The sequence below is a fragment of the Eubalaena glacialis genome, chromosome 13 (genome assembly GCF_028564815.1).
Source record: "Eubalaena glacialis isolate mEubGla1 chromosome 13, mEubGla1.1.hap2.+ XY, whole genome shotgun sequence".
Lineage (NCBI taxonomy): Eukaryota > Metazoa > Chordata > Mammalia > Artiodactyla > Balaenidae > Eubalaena > Eubalaena glacialis.
In genome coordinates this window covers 59,244,482-59,266,987 of record NC_083728.1, presented here as the reverse complement: position 1 = coordinate 59,266,987, position 22,506 = coordinate 59,244,482, and the positions used below count along the sequence as shown (strand labels likewise).

At 62.4% G+C, this 22,506-nt stretch overlaps 2 protein-coding genes across 4 annotated transcripts; one reads left to right on the top strand and one right to left on the bottom strand.

Moving 5' to 3' along the window:
• Positions 1 to 361: 361 nt before the first annotated feature.
• GLIS2 (GLIS family zinc finger 2) lies at positions 362 to 21,238 on the bottom strand. Of its 3 annotated transcripts, none has more exons than XM_061209024.1 (7): positions 21,076 to 21,238; positions 6,717 to 6,961; positions 5,670 to 5,842; positions 4,951 to 5,127; positions 4,734 to 4,867; positions 4,531 to 4,652; positions 362 to 3,259 (listed from the first exon to the last, which is right to left on the bottom strand). In XM_061209024.1, the coding sequence occupies exons 2-7, from the start codon at positions 6,886 to 6,888 to the stop codon at positions 2,460 to 2,462; spliced, it is 1,578 nt and encodes a 525-aa protein (XP_061065007.1). In that variant the 5' UTR covers positions 6,889 to 6,961; positions 21,076 to 21,238; the 3' UTR covers positions 362 to 2,459. The 3 variants fall into 3 exon arrangements, with proteins under 3 accessions (XP_061065007.1, XP_061065008.1, XP_061065006.1); XM_061209025.1 differs by lacking the exon at positions 21,076 to 21,238 and adding an exon at positions 10,296 to 10,355; XM_061209023.1 differs by lacking the exon at positions 21,076 to 21,238 and having other exon boundaries at positions 4,531 to 4,649.
• On the top strand, positions 19,618 to 22,217 carry LOC133104202 (collagen alpha-1(I) chain-like). Its single transcript, XM_061209851.1, has 4 exons — positions 19,618 to 19,778; positions 20,479 to 20,564; positions 20,684 to 21,646; positions 21,976 to 22,217. Exons 1-4 carry the CDS (start codon positions 19,618 to 19,620, stop codon positions 22,215 to 22,217), a joined length of 1,452 nt encoding a protein of 483 aa, XP_061065834.1.
• The last annotated feature ends 289 nt before the right edge of the window (positions 22,218 to 22,506 follow it).

Here is a 22,506-nt window from a genome sequence, read left to right as displayed (position 1 = left end):
AAGCTCCAGGGTGCGGCCGGGAAAGAGGAGCTTTTGCCAGCCTCTCATTGCACCGAGGCCAGGGAGGCGGGCTTCCCCAGAGCTAAGGCGCTCAACAAAGTCATGGCAGGCAGTGGCGGATGAGGACCTGAACCTGCGATGTGTTGTCCAGAACCTTCCGTCTCAGCACCTCCCGCTGCTGCCCTTCCCTTCCGGCTCCCGGCAGCAGATAGAGAGCTTGTGGCCCCCACAGGGTTGGGAGAAAACCCCAGAACAGGGCCTCGGCACTGCAGTCTGGGTGGGGGACCCCAGAGCCAGGCACGGGCGGTCGGAGGTGGTCTCCTGTGCATGGCCCAGCTCCTGGCACATCCAAGACAAACCGTGTTTGTAACTCACTTTTATTGTTTCTTTATAAACTTCCTCTCACATGGAGGAATATATTGTTATAGTCATTAGCTTATCTCTTTTCTTTTTTTAAAACTCTATGCTAACAGCAATGGAGCCAAGAGGAGGAAAAACATAAGCTACGATAGAAAGGCACTTAGAACCTGTTAGAATACTGATATCCTGGAATGTGCAACAACAAACCGACAACAACAACACGTACACCGGCCCCTTCGGGCCTGGTCTATCACCGAGTCACATGCTGAGCTAATATCACCTTCCAGTGCCCTGTTCCTCCGCTCCCGGGGCTTGAGTCTCAAACCCCTCACCCCAATGGGGACTTAAGGCCTGGGGCCCTTAGTGGGGGTGGGGGTGCCTGGGTCCTGGGTGGGGCGCGAGGGAAGGAGACCAGCTCCCTCCTGCTTTGCTCACAGCCCCTTCAAGGGGCAAAGCCAGTGCTGCCGGGCCCTGTCAGTGGGCCGGGTCAGGGTGACCCCTCTGGGACAGAAGGGCAGTCCAGGAAAGGGCAGGGTCAGCAGAGCTGCTCAGAGGAGGGAAACTGCAGGGCTGCTAAGGACCCCCCTACAGTCCCATAGCTCCCTTGTTCTGCAACCGGCGACACGGAGGGCTTGGTCACTGTGGCCGAGGGCAGGGCAGGCCTAGGAGCCAGACAGAGCTCCTGACTGCTGGGCCAGCACCTCCCAGACCGAACCAGGCCCCCTACGGGCAGGGAATGTGAGGGCTCAGGGTGGGGAATGAGACATGTGCTGCACCGCCAGGGCCTGTGGGAGAGCCCAGCTCCCTGGGCTTGGGCAGCAGTGTGGGCTCTGGGGCACATGGAGCCCCAGCATCCTTAGCTTATTCTGGCCCCCTCCATGGGGGAGCAGAGCAGGGACACCTAGGGCAGGAGCTCAGCTCAGAAAAGCCAAAGGAAGCAGCCAGGTCGCCAAGTCCAGGCTCTTTCGTCTGGCTTCCCCTCCTCAAGGCCAGGTCCTTCCGTCCATGGCCTCTGGAAGCTCCCGTGCCCAGCACCGGCCTGGAGCCCTCCCTCGCCTGTGCTGGCCGTGACTTGGTGCTCCCAGGACAGGAGCCGTATCCCAGCCCGGGGTTGTGCCCAGCCAGCCTCCCCTCCTAACACCACCCTGCAGGCCTCCACAGCCCCTTGTGCAGGGTGGCACCACCCCAGGCCAGGCCAGGCCCAGCCCCACCTATTCCCTGAGCTGGGCTGGCCCCAGGTCCTGGCACCTCTCCCCGCTCAGGGCTCCCTGAAAGTAGAGGGAGGCCCAGTGGTGAAGGGGCAGATGAGTAGTCAGCCAGCCCCCTCAACCTGGAGTGTCAGCCAATCCAGAGGAGGGACCGACCCTCGGGCAGCGTGCTGGCTGCTGCAGATGGCGGGCAGTGAGGGGCAGCTGGCAGAGCGGGCCTCCCTCTCCAAGCTTGGAGGCGCCTTGTCATAAGGTAAGGTGGCTTCTTCCTGTGGCTTTGCCAGGGCCTGCGTCTGTCTTGCTCTCCCTCTGGAGGGTAGACCAGAGGGAAAGGGGTCAGGAGCCCCCAGAGCAGGGGCCCAGTGAGGCTAGGCAGGATGGGGTGGGGCCTCGATCCCAGGGGGTCCTCACAGCTCACCATCAAAGGGGGTGGGGAGGGAGCCTGGCGCTAGTCAGGAGGGCAGATGCCACCCCACCACCCCCACTGCTCGGACAGGGCTGGCAGGTGGGCAAGGGAGGGAGGGTGACCTGCCTGGTTGGCCACTGGATGAGGGTGGCACTAGAGTTGGGGGATGGGGGGACTGAGGGCTAGGTGGAGGATGGGGTGGGGTGGGGCAGAGGTGAGCCAGGCCTCAGCACCCCGGAGCACAGCTCTCCCTAGCTGGCAGACCCAGTTCCTCCCTTGGGAGCCTGGGGTGCCAGCAATGCCCTTCTAGCACCATCCTTGCTGCCCAGCTTATCTGGGGCTGGGTCTGCCCAGGGGACACAGCCAACTGGGCCCTGGGGCCGGAGAACATTATTGCTATTTCGCAGAAGAGTTTCCGTTCGTCGGGGGGGCAGGGCTGGGAGCCGCCGGCTGGGCTACAGGTGGTCGGCGTCCACTGAGTGGGTTCAGTTCACCACGGCCGGTTTGAGCAGCACGGAGCCCGGCGGGATGACCACCCAGCCAGGAGTGAGTGCCTCTGGGCTGCTGGCTGCCGAGTTGACGCCTGTGGACAGGTCCAGCACGGTGCCCGGCAGCAGTGGGAGGCCATCGGGACTTGGCCGGGAGCGGCCGCTCTCAGTCCTCTCCAGGGGGGTCTTGCGGCCCTCCGTGCCCAGGGCCCTGGCCGGCACCGCCCCACGCCCCTTCTCCCCCTCAGCCTTGCCGCCAGCGGAGCCAGCAAGGAGGGACACCACGGGCAGGCCCAGTCCGCCAGCCCCAAAGGGCGAGGGCAGCAGCGGGTTCTTGGCCAGATTGAGGGGCAGGACGGGGCCGGGCAGCCCAGGGCCCATGCCCCCTGCACCCCCACCACTCCCGCCATTGCCACAGGCCAGGGCGCTGAGGTCAAGGGGGCCGGGGGCCAGGGGCAGAGGCAGGCCAGGCAGGCCGGGGCCTCCGAAGAGGGCAGCCGGGTTGGGGATGATGATCTGGGCCCCGCTGACGTAGGGGCTGCCGTCAGGGGCGGGCAGCGGTGGTTTGGGGGGCGGGCGAAGTTGCAGCAGCTCTTGCTGCTCGTGCGACACGAAGTGGCCGTGGGCCTTGATATGTTTGCGCAGCGAGCTGGGGTCCGTGTAGCGCTTGTGGCAGCCGGGCATCTTGCAGTAGTAGGGCTTGTCCACGTAGTGGGTACGCGTGTGCTTGAAGCGGTCACTGGAGTTGGAGTAGCGCTTGTTGCAGCCCTCGTAGGGGCACACGTAGGGCTTCTCGCCTGTGGGCGGCGCCGGTGCCGGTGTGAGGGGCTCCCGCCGCCCAGGCCATCCCAGCCCAGTTTCCCACCCCCCACCACTCACTCGACAGTCCCCAGGCCCCTCACCCCAGACCGAGACCTCCCTGAGAGCAGGGGCTGTGTGATTTGGGGGGTGCTGTGCTCAGCACCAGCAGGAGCTCTGACTCCAGTGGGGACGGCAGGTCGTGGCCGCTGAGAAGCCAGCCTGTGGCCTGGCTGTGTGTGCCCTTGGTCTCAGGCCTGTGCTTTAGACTTTGATGACAGCGACCACTTCCACAGGTAATTGCTTAAAGACCCTGCTAGGGCCTGGCTCACAGTGAGCGCTGCGTGGATGCCCTTGGCCCTGACAACACAGTTCCTCCAGATTTACTAAAGGGCTGCTCCCGCTGACCAGGGCTGGCCGGAGCCCCATGAAGCTGTGAGCCTTTGAGATGTGCCTCTAGTGTAAAATATACACCGGAGTCCACAGACTTTGTAGGAAATGAAGAATTTCAGTGTCTCCTTCATGTGTGTGGGGTTTTTTTGTTTGTTTGTTTTTTGGCCACGCAGCGCAGGCATTCGGGATCTTAGTCCCCTGACCAGGGATCAAACCTGCGCCCCCTGCATTGGAAGCACAGTCTTAACCACTGGACCGCCAGGGAAGTCCCTCCCTGATGTTTTAATATTGAATTGATAACATTTTGAATATATTGAGTTCAAGAAAATGTATCATTGTAATTCACCTCACCGTGTATTTCTTTGTACTTTTTTCAATGTGGGCGATTAGGAAATTTAAAATTAAGGGACTTCCCTGGCGATCCAGTGGCTAAGACTCCACACTCCCAATACAGGGGCCCCGGGTTTGATCTCTGGTCAGGGAACAAGATCCCACATGCTACAACTAAGAGTTCGCGTGCCGCAACTAAGACCCGGCGCAGCCAAATAAATAAATAAATATTTTTAAAATAAATAAATAAAATTAAGTGTGTGGCTCTGCTGGCCAGTGCTGGCCCTATTGTGTGCTGGGGTCCATGAGGAGCGAGCAGACACACTGTAGTCACAGGTGGCATGAGTCGACGATCATACAAACACAATGCCGAGTGTGACACAGGAAGACAAGTCTGTGTCCCGAGAGCGCGTGGCGAGGGTCTGACCCACGGGAGAGGCTTCCCCAGCAAGTGGCACTCAGAAAGGGACCGTCAAACAGTTGGGGTACGTGCCTGTCTCTTGGCTGCGGGGATGGCCCGGCGCCCGCGCTCCAGCCCCGCCCTCACCTGTGTGTGACCGGTTGTGGATCTTCAGGTTCTCCAGGCGGGAGAAGCTCTTGCTGCAGGTGGGGCAGCGGTGCGGCTTCTCGTTGGTGTGTGTGCGGATGTGGATGAGCATCTTGTATCTGCTCCAGGGAGGGCACAGGAGGAGCACAGCTCAGCCGCTGGACACCCAGGCCCCCCTCCCCACCCACCTCGCCCTCCCTCACCTGGCGTTGAAGCCGCGCCCATGGCGGGCACAGCCCTCCCAGTGGCAGCAGTAGCCTGCATCCTTTTCGGGCTTGACGTGGTAGTCGTTGACGTGGTCCACCAGGTCTTGTAGGAGCTCGAAGGGCTGGTTACACTGCAGGGCCAAGAGGGTGCTGAGCCCGAGTGGGGCCGCCACCTCCCCCGGACCCTGCCCCACTCTTCCCAACCCCCACTCACCTTGGCCCAGCGACACACCAGCTGCTTGGGCAGGGGCAGCTCTGGCGAGAGGCACTTGTCCTTGTGCGGGGTGAGGAAGGAGGAAGCAGGCAGGTGCAGGGCCCCCCCGGAGCCTAGGGGCAGGAAGAACTGGAAGGAGCTGGGGACGCTGTCCAGGTAGCGCAGCGGCTGGAGGTCCTGGGGGAGGGCAGGGGGCAGAGCTGGTCAGCACCTGCCCACGGGCCAGTGGGCCCAAACCCCACCCCCACACCCCCGGTCTCCCTCTGTCTGGGGGTTGAGCTGTGTCCCACACGAGGACATGTCCCAGCCCCAACCCCTGGTACCTGTGTGCATGACCTTGTATAGAAATAGGGTCTTTGCAGATGTAAGTTAAGAGGTCAGACTGGACAGGGGCCCTAAACCCAGTGACCAGTGTCTCCATAAGAGAAAGGGAGATTTGGACACAGACACACAGGGGGGGGGAGGCCGTGTGATAACAGAGGCAGAGAGTGGAGTGACATGGCCAGAAGGCAAGGAGCACCTGGAGCCGCCAGAAGCTGGGAGAGGCAAGGGAGGACTCCCCCTAGAGCCTTCGGAGAGAGCATGGCCCTGTCAACACCTTGATTTTGGACTTCAGCTTCCACAATAACACATTTCTGTTTTAAGCTACCCAGTTTGTGGTCCTTTGTTACAGCGGCCCCAGGAATACACCTTCTCTAGAACACACATCCCCTCCTTACCGGGCCGGTGGGCACTGCAGGCAGGTCCCCATTGCCCTGGCACTCAGGGGACAGCGAGCTGCTGCCATTGGGCGAGTCCAGCCCGGACGGCGGCGACAAGCTGAGGTCCACCAGGGGGGCTGCTGAAAAGCGTCCCTCTACCTTCTCGGGGAACTTGGGATTCAGCAGGAAGCCTAGGGGAAAGGCATGATTCAGGGATACTGGAGCCAGGAGTTCTGACGGGCCAGGCCCTCCTGCCCACGACTCCTCCACCGTGACTCTGGAAGCAGACACCAGCCACGCCCTGCCCCCCCCCACCACCCTGGGACCCAGGAATCTGAGTAGCAGCCTGTACAGCTGACAAATGTGACCTCTGCTGTGGTGAGAGCTCAGCCACTGGTTAAGACGGGAAGTACCCATTTTACAGATGGGAATGGACTGGCACACAGAGTAAGTAACTGAATAGAGACTGGAACCCAGGGCCCCTGGTTCCCCATCACAATGTCAGGTAGGGACCTTTCTCACTTCTCTCCGGTCCCTTTCTGCCCCCTTCTGTAACATGAAAGGTTTGGGATGGGCTGCTTCCAGAGCCTTCCAGCTCAGACGTGGTAGATCTGGTTTTCAGGGTCCACCGGAGACGGAGCAGAAGACCTGAGCCCCAAGCACCCCCTGAGAAGCACTTGCTGGGCTTGGTCCCCAGTCTCAGTTGGTCTGGCTGACCGACCACTCTGCCTCAGAGCCCAGACACTGGGCCGCGGGGCCTTTTGTTACTACCCATGAATCCCCCGTGCCCCTTACCAGCTCCTCCAAACCCTCCCAGAGGCCTCAGTCTGAATCCTGGCTCTGCTGTGTCGGCTTCAGGAGCTGGGCAAGTCAGTTCCCTCCTCCCAGGGATAGTGTCACCTCCAAAGATAAACTGCTGGGAGGATGGATGGACAGTGTGGAGGGCGCCCTAAGTGAGGCTGTGAGGGGCTGTGACTGTGTCCTGGTGGATACACCTGGGACGTTTTTCCTATCGCCAGGGCTCCATCAGGGCTCAGAGACTGCTGCCCTGCCCGGGCACAGTACCTGAGGGCGGGGAGCCCGGGGAGCCTGGGGTGGGGCTGTCATCCACCAGGCCGAGCTCCCTGTGCAGAGCTCGGTGCCGGACTGCACTCAGTGTCCTCTCCCGCTTCTCTCTCGCCGCCCGGAGCTTCGTGATGCTCAGCTTCAGGTCGAGCGGCTCGTCCAAGGAGTGCATGTTGATGGGGGCTGGGGGGTGGGGGGTGGCAGCAGGCAGCGAGGGGCTCCCAAGCTGGTATTCAGGCAGGAACCTGGGAGAGGACAGGAGCTGTGTTGTGACACTGTGACCCCAGACTCCTCCTCGGGCTGAGCCCATTAAAGCCCACAGGAGCAGAGAGGCAGTGGGTGTTGGGCAGTGTGAAGGCTGTCTCCTCGGGTAGAGAGACCCTCTGAGTGGCTCTGGACAGCAGGTATCATGGTGAGCCAACCACCAACCCACAGCTAACTCCTCCACTTCCCACGAGACTTTTCTGGGAAGCAAAGCTCACAGGGTCCATTCTGCCATGAATGGAGTTTTAGTGACACTGCCTCAGGTTGCAGAGCTAGGAAGTGGCAGAACCATCAGATTCAAGGCCACATCTTCTCCCCGGCCAGGCAAGTCCCAAAGGTCATTTCTGACTGAGTGGGAAGTCACGCCTGGGACATACGCCTGGTATGAGCTGGAAGACCCAGAACCAGGCCAGGAGGGCAATGAGTGTCCTCCCAGGTGGCCCTCAGAGGTGCTAGTTACTGACTGCTAGCACCTAGGCAGCTGTGGTCACCTCCAAGGGAATGAGGCTGAGAGCTTGTCCCAGGCAAGCTGTGCGAAGCCTGGCCTGGCCCCAAGGGTTGGGCAGACAGACAGGTGGCCTTGCCTCCCAGGGGCAGTCCAAGAAGAGGGTCCCACAGGAGTGGGGAGCCCAAGGGCTCTGGGCCACCACCAGGGGGCAGCTGGGGACTGTGGCCCAGCCAGGCCAGCCAGGGGCAGGGTAGGGGGAAGTGACCAGCTGTCTAGTGGTTAGTAAAACACATACATACATAATTTTTTTTTAATGGTGATGATATTCTTTTATTTTGAGTGGTGAATTTTCACCACTTTGAATTTCTCAATGGTGTAATTTTTTTCACATATAAGTGACCCAAGAGCAAGGTCAACTCTTTATTCCAAATTCAAACATCATTTTTTACAGCAGCAATCTTTTCACATGCTGGGAAATGGTGTTTCCTCGTGTTTGTTAATTGAGATGATCACACCCTGAAAATCTATCTGCCAAACAAGATACTTTCTGTCGTTCACGGAATCTAGCTCTTCACAATTTAATAGGGAACATCCCTGAGACCACCACATGGTAAAAGACTTCATATATTTCACCAGTTTGTGTGTTTGCAGAGCTGCCTGGAGCTCTCTCCACGGAGCAGGACGGGGACCCCACGTCCTCACTCATCTTCTCCAGACCAAGCCCCTCAGCAACTTGGAGCTTGCCCCAGCTCCAAGCCCGGGCTCATCCATCTCCCCGACAAGCTCCACTTCTGCCAAGACCCTCCGCACACACAGGTAACAGTGGTCCCCTCCCTCACTTAGGACCCTCTGCTTCTGGGGACGCATCCCAAGACCCCAGCACATGGCTAACATTGGAGTCTCTGAGCCTGGGGAGGGGGCAGCATTATCAGAGAATGGGTGGCCACACTTGGCTGTGGGACCGAGGTCTGTGACTTTACTTTTCCCTGTTAAACTCCATCAGGTGGGAGCTGGCAGATCTGTTTGGATTAACCCGCAGGCCATGCATGGGCCAGGGGCTCCCAGTGATGCCGGAGGGCTGGGACCAGACTGCCACCCTGTCCCCTTAGGAGCTCCAGACCCAGATGGGCAGGTGACAGTGATGGATGGACCTGGGCCCCCTCCACTCTTCCTCTGGCTGGGCAGGGAGCTGCCCTCTGCCTGACCCACCCCCCCAGTTATGTCTGTCTGTCTGTGTGTCTGCCTGTCCCTCCACCTGTTTATTTTTAGACACAGGCCCAGTCCAACCTCCCTGAAACTCCTCTGTGCTGGGAGCCTGGAAGGGGAGGAAGGAAGTAAATATTTATGCTGATTAAGAATTCAGGAGCCAGGAAGGGCTGGTGGCCTGGTCCTTCAGCTGGCCTAGAGCCACAGGCCTCCCCACAGCCTCTGTCCCCCACCCCCCTACCCGACGTTCTGGAGAAGGGTACCACGAGGGCAGGATGGTTTGGGAACTGGGAATTCAGACTGACACTGACTCTCATTGGCAACACTGCCCAAGTAACATCCTTTGGCACCTGCCCGATACCCTCTCCTAAGGCCAGAGGGGAGCCAGGGAGGAGCCATGGGTCACCTTGTTTTGAAGACTTGTAGGAGACACTGCCTCAGCCCAGAACTAGGGAGGACCCCAAAAGGAGCTTGTCTCCCAGAGTGAGGCTGGGACTACAGCACCCCCCTTAATCAGCAGACCCAGTCCCCAGAGACCCCCCCCCCACTTCCTGCCACTGGGTCCTGCCCTGGGAACAGGGGTTCATTCTGATGAAAGCCAGAGCCCAGCCAGGAGGCCCAGCCTCCCCACCCCTGGGAAAGGAGGAAGGAGCCGCCCCCAAAAGCCCACAGCTCCCCACCCTGGGCTGCCCCCACCCAAGGGGAGACGCCTGTGACCCCCACTCCTGCTCTGACCTTGGCCAACCTCAAAGTGTCCCCTTCCGCCCCCCACCCCCAGCCAGCAGTGGCCAGTTCTGGGCTCGGGCTCTGCTCTTTGTTCCCGGGCTGGGTGATGGGGGCAGTCGAGAGCCAGGGTCACAATTCTCCTGGGCCTTAGAGGCCCAGAGTGGGTACGCAGCCGGGCCTGGAACCCCGGGACTGGCGCTGTGATCACCTCCGGAGGCCGGCAGCCAGCCATCACCCGATCGATTTGGGGGTGGGCAGGTGGACACTCGGTGTCTGTTTCCCGGAGAAGGAGAGGGACGCTCCGAAGGGTGACCCGCCTCGCTGAGAGTAGAGGCGAGTCTCTTAGGTAGCGCGGAGCCTGGCTGCGGAACCCTGGCCTCAGTTTCCCGCTGATCGCGAGGTGACGCGACAAGGGCCCCGCTAGCGCGGGGTCATGCGGTCCCCGAGCGCGGGGGTTGGGCGGGGAGGCGGCGCCGAGGTGGCCGCGCAGCCGGGCGCCGCTGCTCCAGCTGCGAAAGGAACTAATTAGGGAGGAGGGAGCGGGAGGAAGCGGCGCGGGTGGGAGCGCGCGGGGGTGGCGCGGGGACCACCGGGGCGGCGGGGGCGGCGGGGGCGGGGGCGGGGCGGGGTCACCCCGAGGGTGGGCCGCGGTGGCCCTCGAGGGCCCGGCCCCCGCCCCGCCGCGCCCGCCTGCTGGCCGAGCGCAGACAATGGCCGCTATTGTGCGCCCTCCGGCCGCGCGCAGACGGCCCCCAGCTGCAGCGCCCGCAGCGCCCTCCCGGCCCTACCTGGCAGCCCGGCCCACCCCAGCGGGGGGCGGGGCCGGCCCCTCGGGGAAACTAAGGCCGGGACAAGTCACCGCCTCCGCCAGGGTCCTGCGGCGTGGGGTGGAACGCACAGCCGAAAGCGGGGGTCAGCATCCATTAAGCACCTACCATGTGCCAGGAGCCGTCTGTGCACGAATTCTCTGAACCCTCTAAAGTCGCTCTTGTGAGTGACGCCGTTGGTTTCCCTGTGGCACAGATGGGGAAACTGAGGCTCAAGGTCACCAGGCTAATGGGAGCCACCGGCAGGAATCTGCTCTGGAGAAAGCCCCTCGTCCCTGCTTGGGAGAGGGCCGCTGGCTGGGCCTGAGCCGGGAGAGGGGCCTGTGTGGACGGGCGGCGGGCTTGGCACGACCCCTGAGAAGCGCTCAGGGTCTCCTTGGCAGAAACAGAGGACAGGGCCCCTGTAAGAGGGGCCTCCCTGCCCACCCCACAGCAGCGTGGGACCAGGTGAGTGAGCGCCAGGGTAGCAGTGTTGTCAGGGCAACAAGAGGCACACTCCTTATTCCCAGGGGTTGTCCTGAAACTGCCCTTTGAGCAGCCATGACCTGTCCAGCCTAGGACTTGGGGACCAGGAACCAGGAGGTACCTCTCAAAAGCCCACGTGACTTTCTTGCTATGGAATGGAAAGCAGAAGCAAGTCCCTGGCTTCCTTGCATCTGGAAGGGTGCCCCTGCATCTGGTACAGGGACCATCATTGTCAGCACGTGGGTCTTACAGAGGGGGAAGCTGAGGGCTGGGAGGGGAGACCTCTGGCCCAGGTTGCATGAGTGGGTGGCATGCCCACTGTTTAAGGCAGGTGTTGTTTCATCCCCATTTACAGATGCAAAAACTGAAGCTCAGGGAGATTAAGTGATCTGTCCAGGGTCACACAGCTTGTCTGTGGAAGAGCTGGGTTTCAAGCCCATGTGAGCCCAGAAGCTGTGTTCACCATTAGCCCCTCCTGGGCCCATGGACGTGGGAAGGGGCAGGCAAAGGGGGTCTGGCTTCCCACCCCCTCCCTGCCCAGGGGTTTGTGGGAGCTAGGTGCAGAGCCCAGGAGAGACAGCAGGCCATGAGTGGGCGCTGGAGGGGCTGACTATTGGGGGGGGCCCACAGGGAGGCTTGGGGAGCTGAGGGCAGATATGCTACCAAAGCAAACGGCCCCACAGCCCTGCATTCCTGGGAACTGCTGCTGCGCCCTGCTCTGGCCAAGGGCTCCACCCTCCTCAGCCGCGCAGTGGCGGGGGCCGGGGGGCAGGGGCAGGCCTCATCTTCTCAGGGCCCCCCTTCCTGACCAGGCCACAGAGCAGGGCTCCAGTATGGGTCAGACCACCTGGGTCTCCAACTTGGCTCTGCCACTTCCTGCCCATCTGACTTAGGGCAAGTCACCTCCCAGTCTGAGCCTCATTGTTGTCATATCTAAAACAGGACGATAATCATAGTATAAGACATACCCCTCGGGCTTCCCTGGTGGCACAGTGGTTAAGAATCCACCTGCCAATGCAGGGGACATGGGTTTGAGCCCTGGTCCGGGAAGATCCCACATGCCGCGGAGCAACTAAGCCCGTGCGCCACAGCTACTGAGCCTGCGCTCTAGGGCCTGCGAGCCACAGCTACTGAAGCCAACATGCCTACAGCCTGTGCCCCGCAACAAGAGAAGCCACCGCAACGAGAAGCCCTAGCACTGCAACCAAGAGTAGCCCCCACTCGCCGCAACTAGAGAAAGCCTGCGCCCAGCAACAAAGACCCAACTCAGCCATAAATAAATAAATAAATAAATTTAAAGACATACCCCTCATTGGATTTTGGGGAGAAATCAATAAAATGGTGCACATCCAATGATCAGTGTTTCCCGTTAGTACGTAATGTTCAGCACCTAGAACACTGCTGGGCGCAGAGTAGGTGCTTAATCAAACTTGTGAATGGTCACCAGCTCTGCTGAGTCCCCCAGTCTTTGGCCAGTTTGGGGCTGTGAGGACAGCTGAGAGGGGACCGGCCCTCCCACTGTAATCACAGACAGTCTCACCCTCAGCTGGGAGTACCTGTACTTCAGTTGAGGGTGTAACTAAACAAGCTTGTGCCCCTCGGAGGGCCGCAGTCTCTGCTATCCAGTGGAGTGGCCACAGCTAACCCAAGCCACCTTCCAGAGCCCAACTGCATCAAAGAAAGAGCACTGGGAGGCCCTGGAGAGGCTCTGAGCAGCCCTGGAAGAAGGAAGCCTCCTCCCAGGACCCAGGGGGCTTATCCTGAGGCCTCGACCCAAGCAGGTCCCAGGAGAGGGGCCAGTACCGGCAGCACTTCCTGGAAGAGCGTGGGGTTCGCCTTCCCCAGGAACCTCTTGCTTGACAAGCATACCCCGCCCCCACCCCAAGATGGGCACTCAGCCAGCATGGGGGTGAGGGTGGGGGGCTTCCCCAGGTCCCCTGGAGGGCAGACCCTGCCCAGGTGGGAGCTCAAGGGCCTCCAGGTGACGCAACCAGGGCTGAGCTCTCTGCTTAGCCATGGGGGCCTCGGGAAAGCTCCCAGCTGGGCACCTCCTGAGCAGGGGTGCATGCTGGGAACCCCCAGTTGGGTACGTTTAGAAAGCGCTACCCAGAGTCAGGCTACCAGGTCCCAGTCCCCTGTCACACCTCTGAGACTTGGTTTCCTCATCAGGAATACAGGCCCCATGGATAAGGTGCCAGCTCACGGGGCACCCCACAGGGCGAGCTTGCCAGGCACCTGGCACACAGGAGGTGCCAGCAACTGGTAGCCCTGAAGATTCTTGTTTCCAGCCCTGGGCTGGGGGTGCCCCACACAGTAACTCAGCCTCCAAGGTCACCCAGATGGTTCAAGCAGCACTGATGCTGGAAGGCAAGCAGCTGGCTCCCCTATGCCCCTCCCCAGCTCCAGCTTCCCAGGAGCTACATTTCCTTCCCCAATGCCAGCAGGGTGACACCAGGCTCAAGCTCGGGGGCGGGGGGGGGGGAGCAGCTCACACATGGGCCAGGCCTGCACATGCACACTCACACAGACACACACACCCATCCAGCTGCAAGGGCCAGCCTGGCACAGAGGCCTCCCCTAGCCTGGTGGCTCCAGGCCCATCAAGTCGGCCTTCCACCCCCCACTGCCTGCCTGCCTGCAGCCACCTTTGCACAACTATGTCTGGTATTTTCCTGTCTGCCCAGCTTGGGGGTGGGGGGGGTGGTGCGTGGGGCTATGAGCACTGCCTGCACCTGGGCCTCAGCCAGAGGCAAGCCCGCCAAGCAGCCCCCACGCCCAGGTGGCGGGTGGAGAGGGAAGGGCTGGGCCCCCAGGCCGCCCAAATCCCTGGGAGGGGCCAGCACCAGGGGAGCCAGACAGGGACACACACCAGCAAGGCTTAGGCACAGCAGCCCAGGCCCTGCCAGGCAGCACTGCCACTCGGAGTGGGCGGGCAGGGCTGGGCGCTCTGCCAGTGCTCTCTAGGGCCTGCAGAGGCGTTGGCCAGTGTCCCACAGGACATGGATGGGCACCCATGGCACCCCCAGACATATAGGCACATGCATATGTGTCACACCTGTGCACACACACGCCACACACAGGACACGGCAGGTAACCAGGGTCAGGGTCCTGGACCCAGGAGTCTCGGCTTATGGGTGGGAGCGGGGATGAGGCCCAGTCCCCACAGAGAAGGAAACACTGTGCTTCCCACACTGAGCCTGGCTGCAGGACGAGCCCAGGAGTGCCACCCAAGTCCTGGGGACCCCTCCTCACGGCCCAACCCTCCCACCACCCCGGGACAGGGACCCGGCCCACTGCGAACAGCCCCCACCAACTCAAGACCGCAGGAGGTGGCAGGAGGTGGCTAGGCGGGCTCTGGACTTTGGCCCTTCCCTCCGCCTCATTTACCAACCACTCAGTTATGCATTCCAACACCAGGCCCTCCGCTCGGTCCTGGGGGCCCACAGATGAATGAGAATGAAGGGCGCCCAGACTCACAGAGGTGAACAATGTTAGGGGTGGGGCGCTCCTGTGTGTGTGTGTGTGTTGGGGGGTTGGATCCAAGTTGGCCACGTGGACATGCAGTGAAGTGCTGGGGTCCTGACAACGAGTGCTGTGGGCCATCTCCATTCATCCTCAGGACCCTGTGAATTAGGTGCTATTCTCCCCACTTTCCAGATGGGGAAACTGAAGCTCAGAGTGGTTCAGTTACCTGCCAAAGTCACAGAGCTTATAAATAGCACAGCTGGGATTCACCTCCAGGCTCCAAAGCCCACATTCTTTCTGCGCCCAACACTGCAGAGGCCTGGGAGTGTGGCCCCAACTGACCCACAATGAACCTGCCTGTCATTCAGCAGAGGAGGAAGCCCAAGAGAGAGGCTGGGCCAGGACCTGGAGGGTACTGGGGAGCCATGGTCTGCTCTACACAGAAGACTGCCATCTTCCTTTCCAGCCCAATCTCCTGTTCCCAGGCTCTCCCCTTCAGCACCTCCTTTCTCAGGACTCCCTGCCTCCTGCTCACCTGATGCTCTTGGGTGCTAGCTCCTGCCTCACAACCTTCTGCGCTTCCATATTCTCCTCCAGCTGCTGCTCCCCTCCGATCTCCTCCTCCAGAGAGTCTCCCCTGATTCACTCTTTGCCTCTTGCAGCCATACATGGCTGTTCTTCCAGGTGCCTGAGAGATGAGCAGAGGACTTGCCTCTGTCCCCACACCGCTGAGGGCAGCATCCCTAGCCCTGCAGTGGCCCCTTGCTGCCTGCCACACTCACCCTGGGTCCAAGTCCTCACAAGTGCATCACTAATGCCACTCCTTCCACCACAGTGAACTGAGCAGCAATGGGAAGTGCTGGGGACTCAGAGCCAGACAACCAGGCCTGCTCCGATTTGATGTGAGCAAGGCTCTGGGCCTCAGTTTCCCCATTGGTGAAAGGAGGGGGCTGGCCTAGAGTAGGACCAGAGCTTGAATATCCACACCACACCCCTAACGGCACCATCACACCTGCCCTTCCCGTCTCTCTTTTTTTTTTTTTTGCCCATGCTGCAAGGCATGGATCTTAGTTCCCCAACCAGGGATCAAACCCGTGCCGCCTGCAGTGGAAGCACAGAGTCTTAACCACTGGAGTGCCAGGGAAATCCCCAGCCCTTCACTTTTCTCAAACACTTGGTACTCAGTGAATGTTTGCTGAGTGAATGAGAGAACGAATCCATTGGTGGTACCTACCAGCAGGGGAGGTGTGGAGGCGCTTAAGGCCCAAAGAGGGAAGTGGCTTGCCCACGAGGCAGGGCCCTGACACAGAAGTCTCCTCCTCCCTGTCTGGGGCAAGGGACCCAGGAGCAGACCTGGGCGGTGAGGGTAAGGCAGTCAGCATCACCCTGATCGGTTGGGATGACCAGAAGGGCGCAGTTCCCTCAGCTTCATCTCCTGCCACTCCCACCCAGCCCTGACACAGAGCCGCCCCAGAACAGCTGGTCTAGACCAGGCCCAGCAGGAGCTCCAGCACAAACTCTGGACTCCACCCCCATGCCCTCTTCCCAGCCACCCCTGCCCCTCCCCTGCTCCCACTCTGGGCAGCAAAGCAAGTCCAGAAGCCAGGGGCATGAACCCAAAGGAAACACCCACTGGGTGGGGCCGTGCCAGGCCTGGCCTGTTTCAGGCCCTTGGGGCCCAGGGCCCACGGGACCACTCAGGGTGTCCACTAGGTATCCTGAAGGGGGTGTTGGGGGCCTGGCCTGGAGGAGGTCGGGGCTGGCAGGCAGATAGCCAGCAGCACTGGAATGGGGGGTACTTTACAACAGGCAGGACGATGGAGGGCCCCACGGCCTTGGGGGGAGGTGGACATCACAGCTCTGGGTCAGTCAGCCTGGAAGTGTGGTGATGGGGGTTGCCGGGGGTCTGGACGCAGGAAGGAGTGGCCCTGGGGAGAAATGGCTCAGGCAGGCTGGGACTTGCCAGGCAGACCCAGGCGGACGATGGGGGGAGGGAGGGAGGCTTCCTCCAGACACAGCTGTCCCCACATGATGCCCATGCAGAGGATGGGGGGCAGCAGAGAAGCTGGGGGGATTCCCAGGCTGAACTGACATTTCAGGGGCCAGGACCACACAATCCTAGGCTCTGGTTCCCCCTGACCCTCCCTGATCTCAAGTGACCCTGGGCCAAGCCCTCAAGTCTCTGAGCCTCAGTTTCCTCCCCACCCGCCTCCTTACTCCCAGGGTCCCAGTGGGATGCTACCCTGTGAGTGTGTCAGGCAAACAAGACCCTCGGTCAGCCAGGCAGGATTGTCTTCCTGGACGCTCCCGGGGCTGATTCAGGCAGCTCAGCAGTCTCCTGGGGCCTCAGCAGGTTCCCACACTCCCTTGGCCATGACTGGAGGAGGGGGCCAGGGGCCGGGTCTGAGTCCTTCTGCAGATAGCCATCTGCCATGAGGGGGGTACGTGTACACATGCATGTCACACATGCTCACGTCGGGCCCTCGCTGTGGAGGTACTACCTGGCCTCTCTGGCAGTGAAGACAAAGGACCTGAGGAGGCTCCAGCCATCCCCCAGTTATGGCTCTGGAGGATTCTCAGCCCCCGCTGCCCATCCCCCACCAGGGGCAACTGGAGCAGATGGGAAGTCCTCCCCCATCTCTGTGGCCCCCAGGCCCCTCCAGTTACCCAGACCCTCCATCCCATCTGAGAGGGGGAGGGGAGTGGAGAGCCAGAGCTCCCTGCCCCCCAAGATGCCCAGAGCCAGGGCCTCTACCCTGCCCAGCCTGAGGGAGCTTGAAGAGACATGTCCCAGGCAGGAGGCAGGTCAGACCTCTGGGGCTCCCGGAGCACCTGGGAGGGGTCCCACAGCCCCAGAGCTGGAATGGGAAAGAGGACCAAGGACCCCTGCAGACCTGGGCCAGGCCTCGTCTCCCCCGTGGAGAAGTCTGGAGCTGAGGCCAGGAGGATCAGTGCCAGGGAGAGGATGGAGGCTCGGGGCCCAGTACGCACAGCTGCTAGGGCCAGCTCGGGCCCCCGCAAGAGCAGGCTCCTCTCTTGTGCCAGGCCCCCAGACCCCAACCCCACCCTCCCGAGCCATAGCAGACCCAGGAACTCAGGCCCAGATGCCCATCGGCCCTCTTCCATCCTGTGCCTCAGTTTCCTCATTTGTCAAATAGGGATCAATGAGTCTCTCTCACGAGGCTAATGTAGCAATTTCAGGTGACAGATGTCAGTGCCTGTGATGGCCACTGGAAGGCATCCTTTTGATTTTCTCAGGGAGCTGTTAGAGGCGTTCCTCCCCTGCTGCTCCCTCTCCTGACCCACTTCACCTCCCCAACCCACCCCCAGCCCCCAGGACCTGAGCTGATATTTTTATTAGTTGGAGAGACAGCAGGGGTTTATAGGGCTAAGTTGGATCCTGGAGAGAAACCTGGGTCTACTCCAGACCATGCCCCTGCATAAGACACCCCCCACCCACTCAGCAAGTCCTTTCCTGTCCAGGTGTCAGGGTCACCCCAACCCTGGCTGATCAGCAAAGCACTAGACGTCCTGGGTGAAAGTGCAGAGTCCCTGCCCCCAGGGTGGGACTGAAGCGGCCACCCTGGAAACCACTAGGGCAGATGTGTCCCAAGGGCCTTGCAAAAGCTGTGGTGTCTCCCACCCAGGGCTGGAGGCAGGCTGGGGCAAGGCTGGGTATCCCATCCCCGCCTGGCCCTGGCATTCTCAGAGAGGTGAACCCCCAGACTCATGTCTGGACTGTGGCCCATCTCTAGGACCCTTTCACAGGCCCTGGGAGGGGAGGCAATTTGGGTTGGGGGGAGATCCACATCTTTTGGCTGGCCCCAAAGACCCCCTCGCCAGCCAGGGACACCCCCACCTCTGAGAAGGGTGCTTATCGAGGTGAAGGGAGGACCACCCAGCACCTTCCAGGGGTCAGCCCTCTGGCCTCAGTCATCTGTGTGAAATATAAAATGACAATAACCCCGAATAGAGGAGGGCTTCTCAAAGCCTCGAAAAAGGCAGACCCACCCCCCCACCACCTCTTTCCACTCGGTTCAGGGCCTCCCCACTGCAATCCGAATTTCCCACTTGGGTGAGGGGCCTCTTCAGCCCTGCCTGGAACACGGGAACCTGGGGAGGCCTCCTGCGCGGGAGAGAGCCAGCAGCGAGCCAGCAGCAGCCCTCGCCCCAACCCCTGGTGTGCCTCTCAGCGCCAGGGGCCCCACCCCAAACGCCTCCCAGAGAGCTCAACTGCACGCCCCAGCCCCACATCTGGTCCCCCAGCCACAGCTGTCGCCACCCTCCCTCATCCTGGGATTGCCCCAAACTCTGCCTGGCGCCCGTCCCCGCCCCCTCACCCAAGTGGGAAATTCGGATTCCAGGCAAGTCGAGTTGGGGTAGATGGAAATGCACATAGGAAAATGTCAGGAAAACACATTCTTCCTTCTATAAGGCAGCTCAGACCCCAGGAGGATTAGGTGGCAGATGACACTCCCACCGCCTGGGCCAAGGCCAGGAAAGGAGGGGAGAAGGGAGAGGGGTCCACACGATGGGGCTGAGAGGGATCCAGGCCCTCTGACAAGCTCCAAGGAAAGGCCCTGGCAGAGCTCTGTCCCCAGACCAGTTTGCGCTTTTGCCCGGCACTCCCAGCAAGGAGGGGAGCCCAGGCAGGAGAAGACATCGCTGTGGCTACCCATTTGCAGCTGGGCTTTTCAGAAACAACAAAAGCTTTGGGGGGGACTCAGTTCACAGGATTGTTTAAAATGAGGTTTCTGGATGTCTGTGGCATTCAGTTATTCATAGTGGCTCCACCCACGGATAATTGAGAGTTGGCTTTTGTTGGCCTTAGCCCCCTCTCGGCACCCCCCACCCCCAGGTCTTCTCATGGACTCTGCAGGTCAGGAAGCTCACCTTGTCTGACCCCTTGGTTTTACAGAAGAGGAAACTGAGACCCAGAAGGGGGAAGAGCCTGGCCCAAGGACCCTCGGGAGTTGGTGGCACCGCCAAATGTCGAACCCAGGACGTCAGACTCCCAGGCCAGGGGCTTTTCCCACTCACCCTCCAGGCTGTGGTCCAGCTCCAGTGAATCCCCCAAAGCCACTGACCCCAAAAGCAGTGGTGCCTGGAAGTGGGGTGACTCACTGTCTGGCTTCCTGGGGCACCTCCTCCCCATCAGTGAGGGAAGGACTGGCAGGTGTCCCTGTGTAGAGAGCCAGGAGCAGGGAGAGGCTCCCCCAGGGGTCCTGCATCAGGGTCACTCAGGGGCCGAAGAGCCCCAGCTGGAGGGATTTAACATCAAAGGTCAAAGGTCACAGACAGGGAAGGGCGGGCAGGCATAGGGGTCAGAGGGTCAGCGCTAATGGCAGCTCCGGAAAGGAGGGGGAGGGGAAGGGGCTAAGGAAAACGGGGCCGCTTTCAAGGGGTCTTCAACCCCCATAAATGGTGCCCAAGCCCCTGGCACTGCCTCCTGCTTGGCTGACTGTAGACAGGGCCAAGCCAAGCTGGGCTGGGCTGTGAAATGAGCTGGGCTGGAGCTCAGAAAGGGGTGTCCTGGGAGGGGCCCCCAGGTGCAGCCCCTCCCCCGGGGCCAGCCAGGGCCAGCTGGGAGGCCCAGCCTGGGCCCAGAGGGGAGAAGGAGGAGCAGAGGGGAGGTGCCGAGGAGGTCGTGGAGAGGGTTGTGTGAGCTGGGCTGGAACAGCTGTGGCACCGTGGCACTGGTGTGGGGATTGGGGAGGGCTGGGCGGTGGGCACACTGAAGGGGCCAGTTTCCCCTTCCCTGGGCCTGTCTTCCGTAGCTGCTAGTTAAGCCCCACCTTCCCTCCAGGATGTCAAGACAAGGCATGTAGGACCTTCAGATGGCTGCCTCCAAGGACCACAACTCAGGCCCTGTCCCTGGCCCAGACCAAGAACCATGGGAGCCCAGGCCTTGGCCAGGTCCCCAGCTGGCCTGGCTGCCCCCTCAGTGTCAAGCGTTCCCTTCAGAGCCAAGATCCTGGGCTGTGATGGCTGGGGGCCCAGGGCTCCTCCCAGGATCCCTTCCCGCTTCCCAGGCCCCAGGGCAGGGCTGGGCAGCTCCCTGCAACCATCACTGCCCAGGGTGGCCGGCCAGGCGGGCCCTCCTGGAGAGGCGGACAGGCCGCATGCTGCCCTGCTGTGGCCTGAGTACCCGGCTGGGCAGGGCAGTGTGCCAAGGCCTCCAGGTGCCAGCCTGGATTCCAGCCCCATCCCAGGGGGCCTTCGGGGAAGCAGGGCGCAGGCATCTCCCTCCTTCGGGATGCACCTGCCTTGCCCCCTCCTTCTGCCCCCTCCAGACCCTCTCTCAGGCGGGTTGGAAACCCCTGCCCTCCCCACTCTGCCAGACCCTTCTGCTTGCACCCAGACAGCAGGGGAGGAACAAGTGTTGGCCAGGACGCCAGCTCCCAGTCCTGACCCCCCGGGACGCCTCCCTCCCCTGGCCCGAGGAAGGTCGGGGCTAGCCAGGGGCAGCAGGGGGAGACTTTCCTGGACCAGGGAGGAGACACCTTTCAGCCCCCATCCTAGAAACAGCCCCGCCGTGTGAAGGGGCGGCTGCCCGGCTGCCCCAGACAAGTTCGTGGCCGGGCTCGGGGGTAGGGGTGGGGGTCCCTCTCACCCCGCAGCACGCCCCCACCGCGGCCGCCCAACTTCCCCGCCGAAGTTTGCTCCCGCCCGGGGCTCGGCCGCAGCTCGGCCCGGCCTCCGGACAGAGGGAGGTAAGGAGGGAGGAGAAAGACAGAGAGACGGAGGGACGGGGCCGGGGAGCCGGCGAGGGAGGGAGCGCGCGAGCCAGCGAGCGAGGGAGCAAGCGCGGGGGCCCCGGCGAGGGCTCACAATGGCCCGGGGCGAGGCGCGGACGAGGGAGGGGGAGGCGACCCTCGGGTCCCGCAGCCCCCGCGCGACAGGCCAGCCCCCCTCGCCGGTTCCCTTCCCCACGGCGCGATGCCTAGGGTCTTCCTACCTCGGCGGCGGGGGCGGTCGGGCTCCCGGCTGCGGGCTCCGGCGGTCTGGGGGCGGCGGGAGAGCGAGCGGGGGAGGGGGCCGGGCGGGCGGGGGCCAGGGCCCGAGGCTCACGGGGCGCAGGCTCCCCTGGCACGGCCGCCCGGCGCCCGGCCGCTCCGCCACATCTGCAGCTCCGGCAGGGAAGGTGGCCGCGGCGGCCGGGCCGTGCGGGGATGTCTTAGAGAGGGAGGGAGGAGGGAGGAGGGAGGCGGCGGGAGGAGGGACAGGCGGGCCGCGGAGGAGGGGTAGGAGGAGGGGCGCGGGGGGCGGCCTCCCTCCCTCCTCCCTCCCCCGCTGCTTCCCTCACTCCCGCCCTCCCAGCAAACCCCTCTCGCCGCCGCGGCCCCAGGTCCGGGGCGCCAGCTGCCAGGCGGGGCGTGCGCGTCGGGGGGAGGGGGCGGCCGGGAGCCGGCGCTGGGCCGGGGGAGGGGAGGAAGGGAGGGCGGCGCGGCCGGGGGAGCGGGCACCGGGAGGGAGGGGGCGCTGGGCCGCGGCCGAGCCGCGCGCGTCCTCCGCGGCCCCATCCTTGGGTACCCCCCCCGCGGCCCCGCCCCCGGCCCGAGGGCAGCTCTAGGACACGGCCCAGGAGGTGGCCTGGGGGTGGCGGGGTGGGGAGGGACGTCCCGCCCTCGGGGAAGCCCGGAGAGGGGGCGGCGCGCGGAGGAGGACCGGAGAGAGGGCGTGCGGGCCCAGAGGAAAAGCCCCAAGACCGGGAAGATGGAGGAGGTCGCGGCGGCCGAGGGGGCGGGGGCCCCTCGCCTCCCTCTCGCGGTGTCACCTTGGCCTGGCCCCCTGCGGCCCCGGGCGGCGGGGAGGGCGGCAGGAATGCCTCTCCGCAGGCCCTGATTTCTCCGCCCAGCTCAGTTCCAGGAACGCGCGGGCAGGGCCCGGCGGGCAGAGGCCCTGGCTCCGGATTCGGGGCGGTGCAAGCCAGGGTTCGAGGTGGGCCTCAGCCCATCCTTCCCGTCGGACGTCGGGCGGGTCCTCGCCCTGCCCTCGGCCTCAGGTTCCCGTGGAATAAGGAGGAGGCCCCACCGCGGTCTTGGTCCCAGCAGTTGGGACAACCTGCATTGTCAGGCCGAGCGCCGCTGGGGTCCTTGATCGTGCCTGGACCCTCAGCTCCCAGCGCGGTGCCAGCGATTAGGAAGTGGAAGGAGTGGGTACACGCTAATGAGAAAGCCCCGCACCCGCACACGGCTGAGTTGATTTCTACCTCCTGAGATTTAACCCCAGACTCGCATTCTTAAGTGTGTTTTGTTTGGGCCAACCCAGAGCCCCCGCCCAATTATCTTCTTGCTGTCTGGTGGCAAATCTTGGTTCAAAAACAACCCTCCTGCTGTTGGCCAGCCCTGCCAGCTGGCCTTGAGGGGTCCAGGAGAGGAAAAGCATC

Excerpts from the sequence above, each read along its gene's own strand:
- GLIS2 (XM_061209024.1), bottom strand. The coding sequence starts at position 6,888 with ATGCACTCCTTGGACGAGCCGCTCGACCTGAAGCTGAGCATCACGAAG. Across the intron at positions 5,128-5,669 it reads CTGCAGTGCCCACCGGCCCG|GACCTCCAGCCGCTGCGCTA; the intron begins GTAAGGAGGGGA and ends GCCCTCCCCCAG. Across the intron at positions 3,260-4,530 it reads CCACAACCGGTCACACACAG|GCGAGAAGCCCTACGTGTGC; the intron begins GTGAGGGCGGGG and ends CGCCGCCCACAG.
- LOC133104202 (XM_061209851.1), top strand. The coding sequence starts at position 19,618 with ATGAGCTGGGCTGGAGCTCAGAAAGGGGTGTCCTGGGAGGGGCCCCCA. Across the intron at positions 20,565-20,683 it reads CCTCCCCTGGCCCGAGGAAG|ACAAGTTCGTGGCCGGGCTC; the intron begins GTCGGGGCTAGC and ends CGGCTGCCCCAG. Across the intron at positions 21,647-21,975 it reads CTCCGCGGCCCCATCCTTGG|CTCAGTTCCAGGAACGCGCG; the intron begins GTACCCCCCCCG and ends TTCTCCGCCCAG.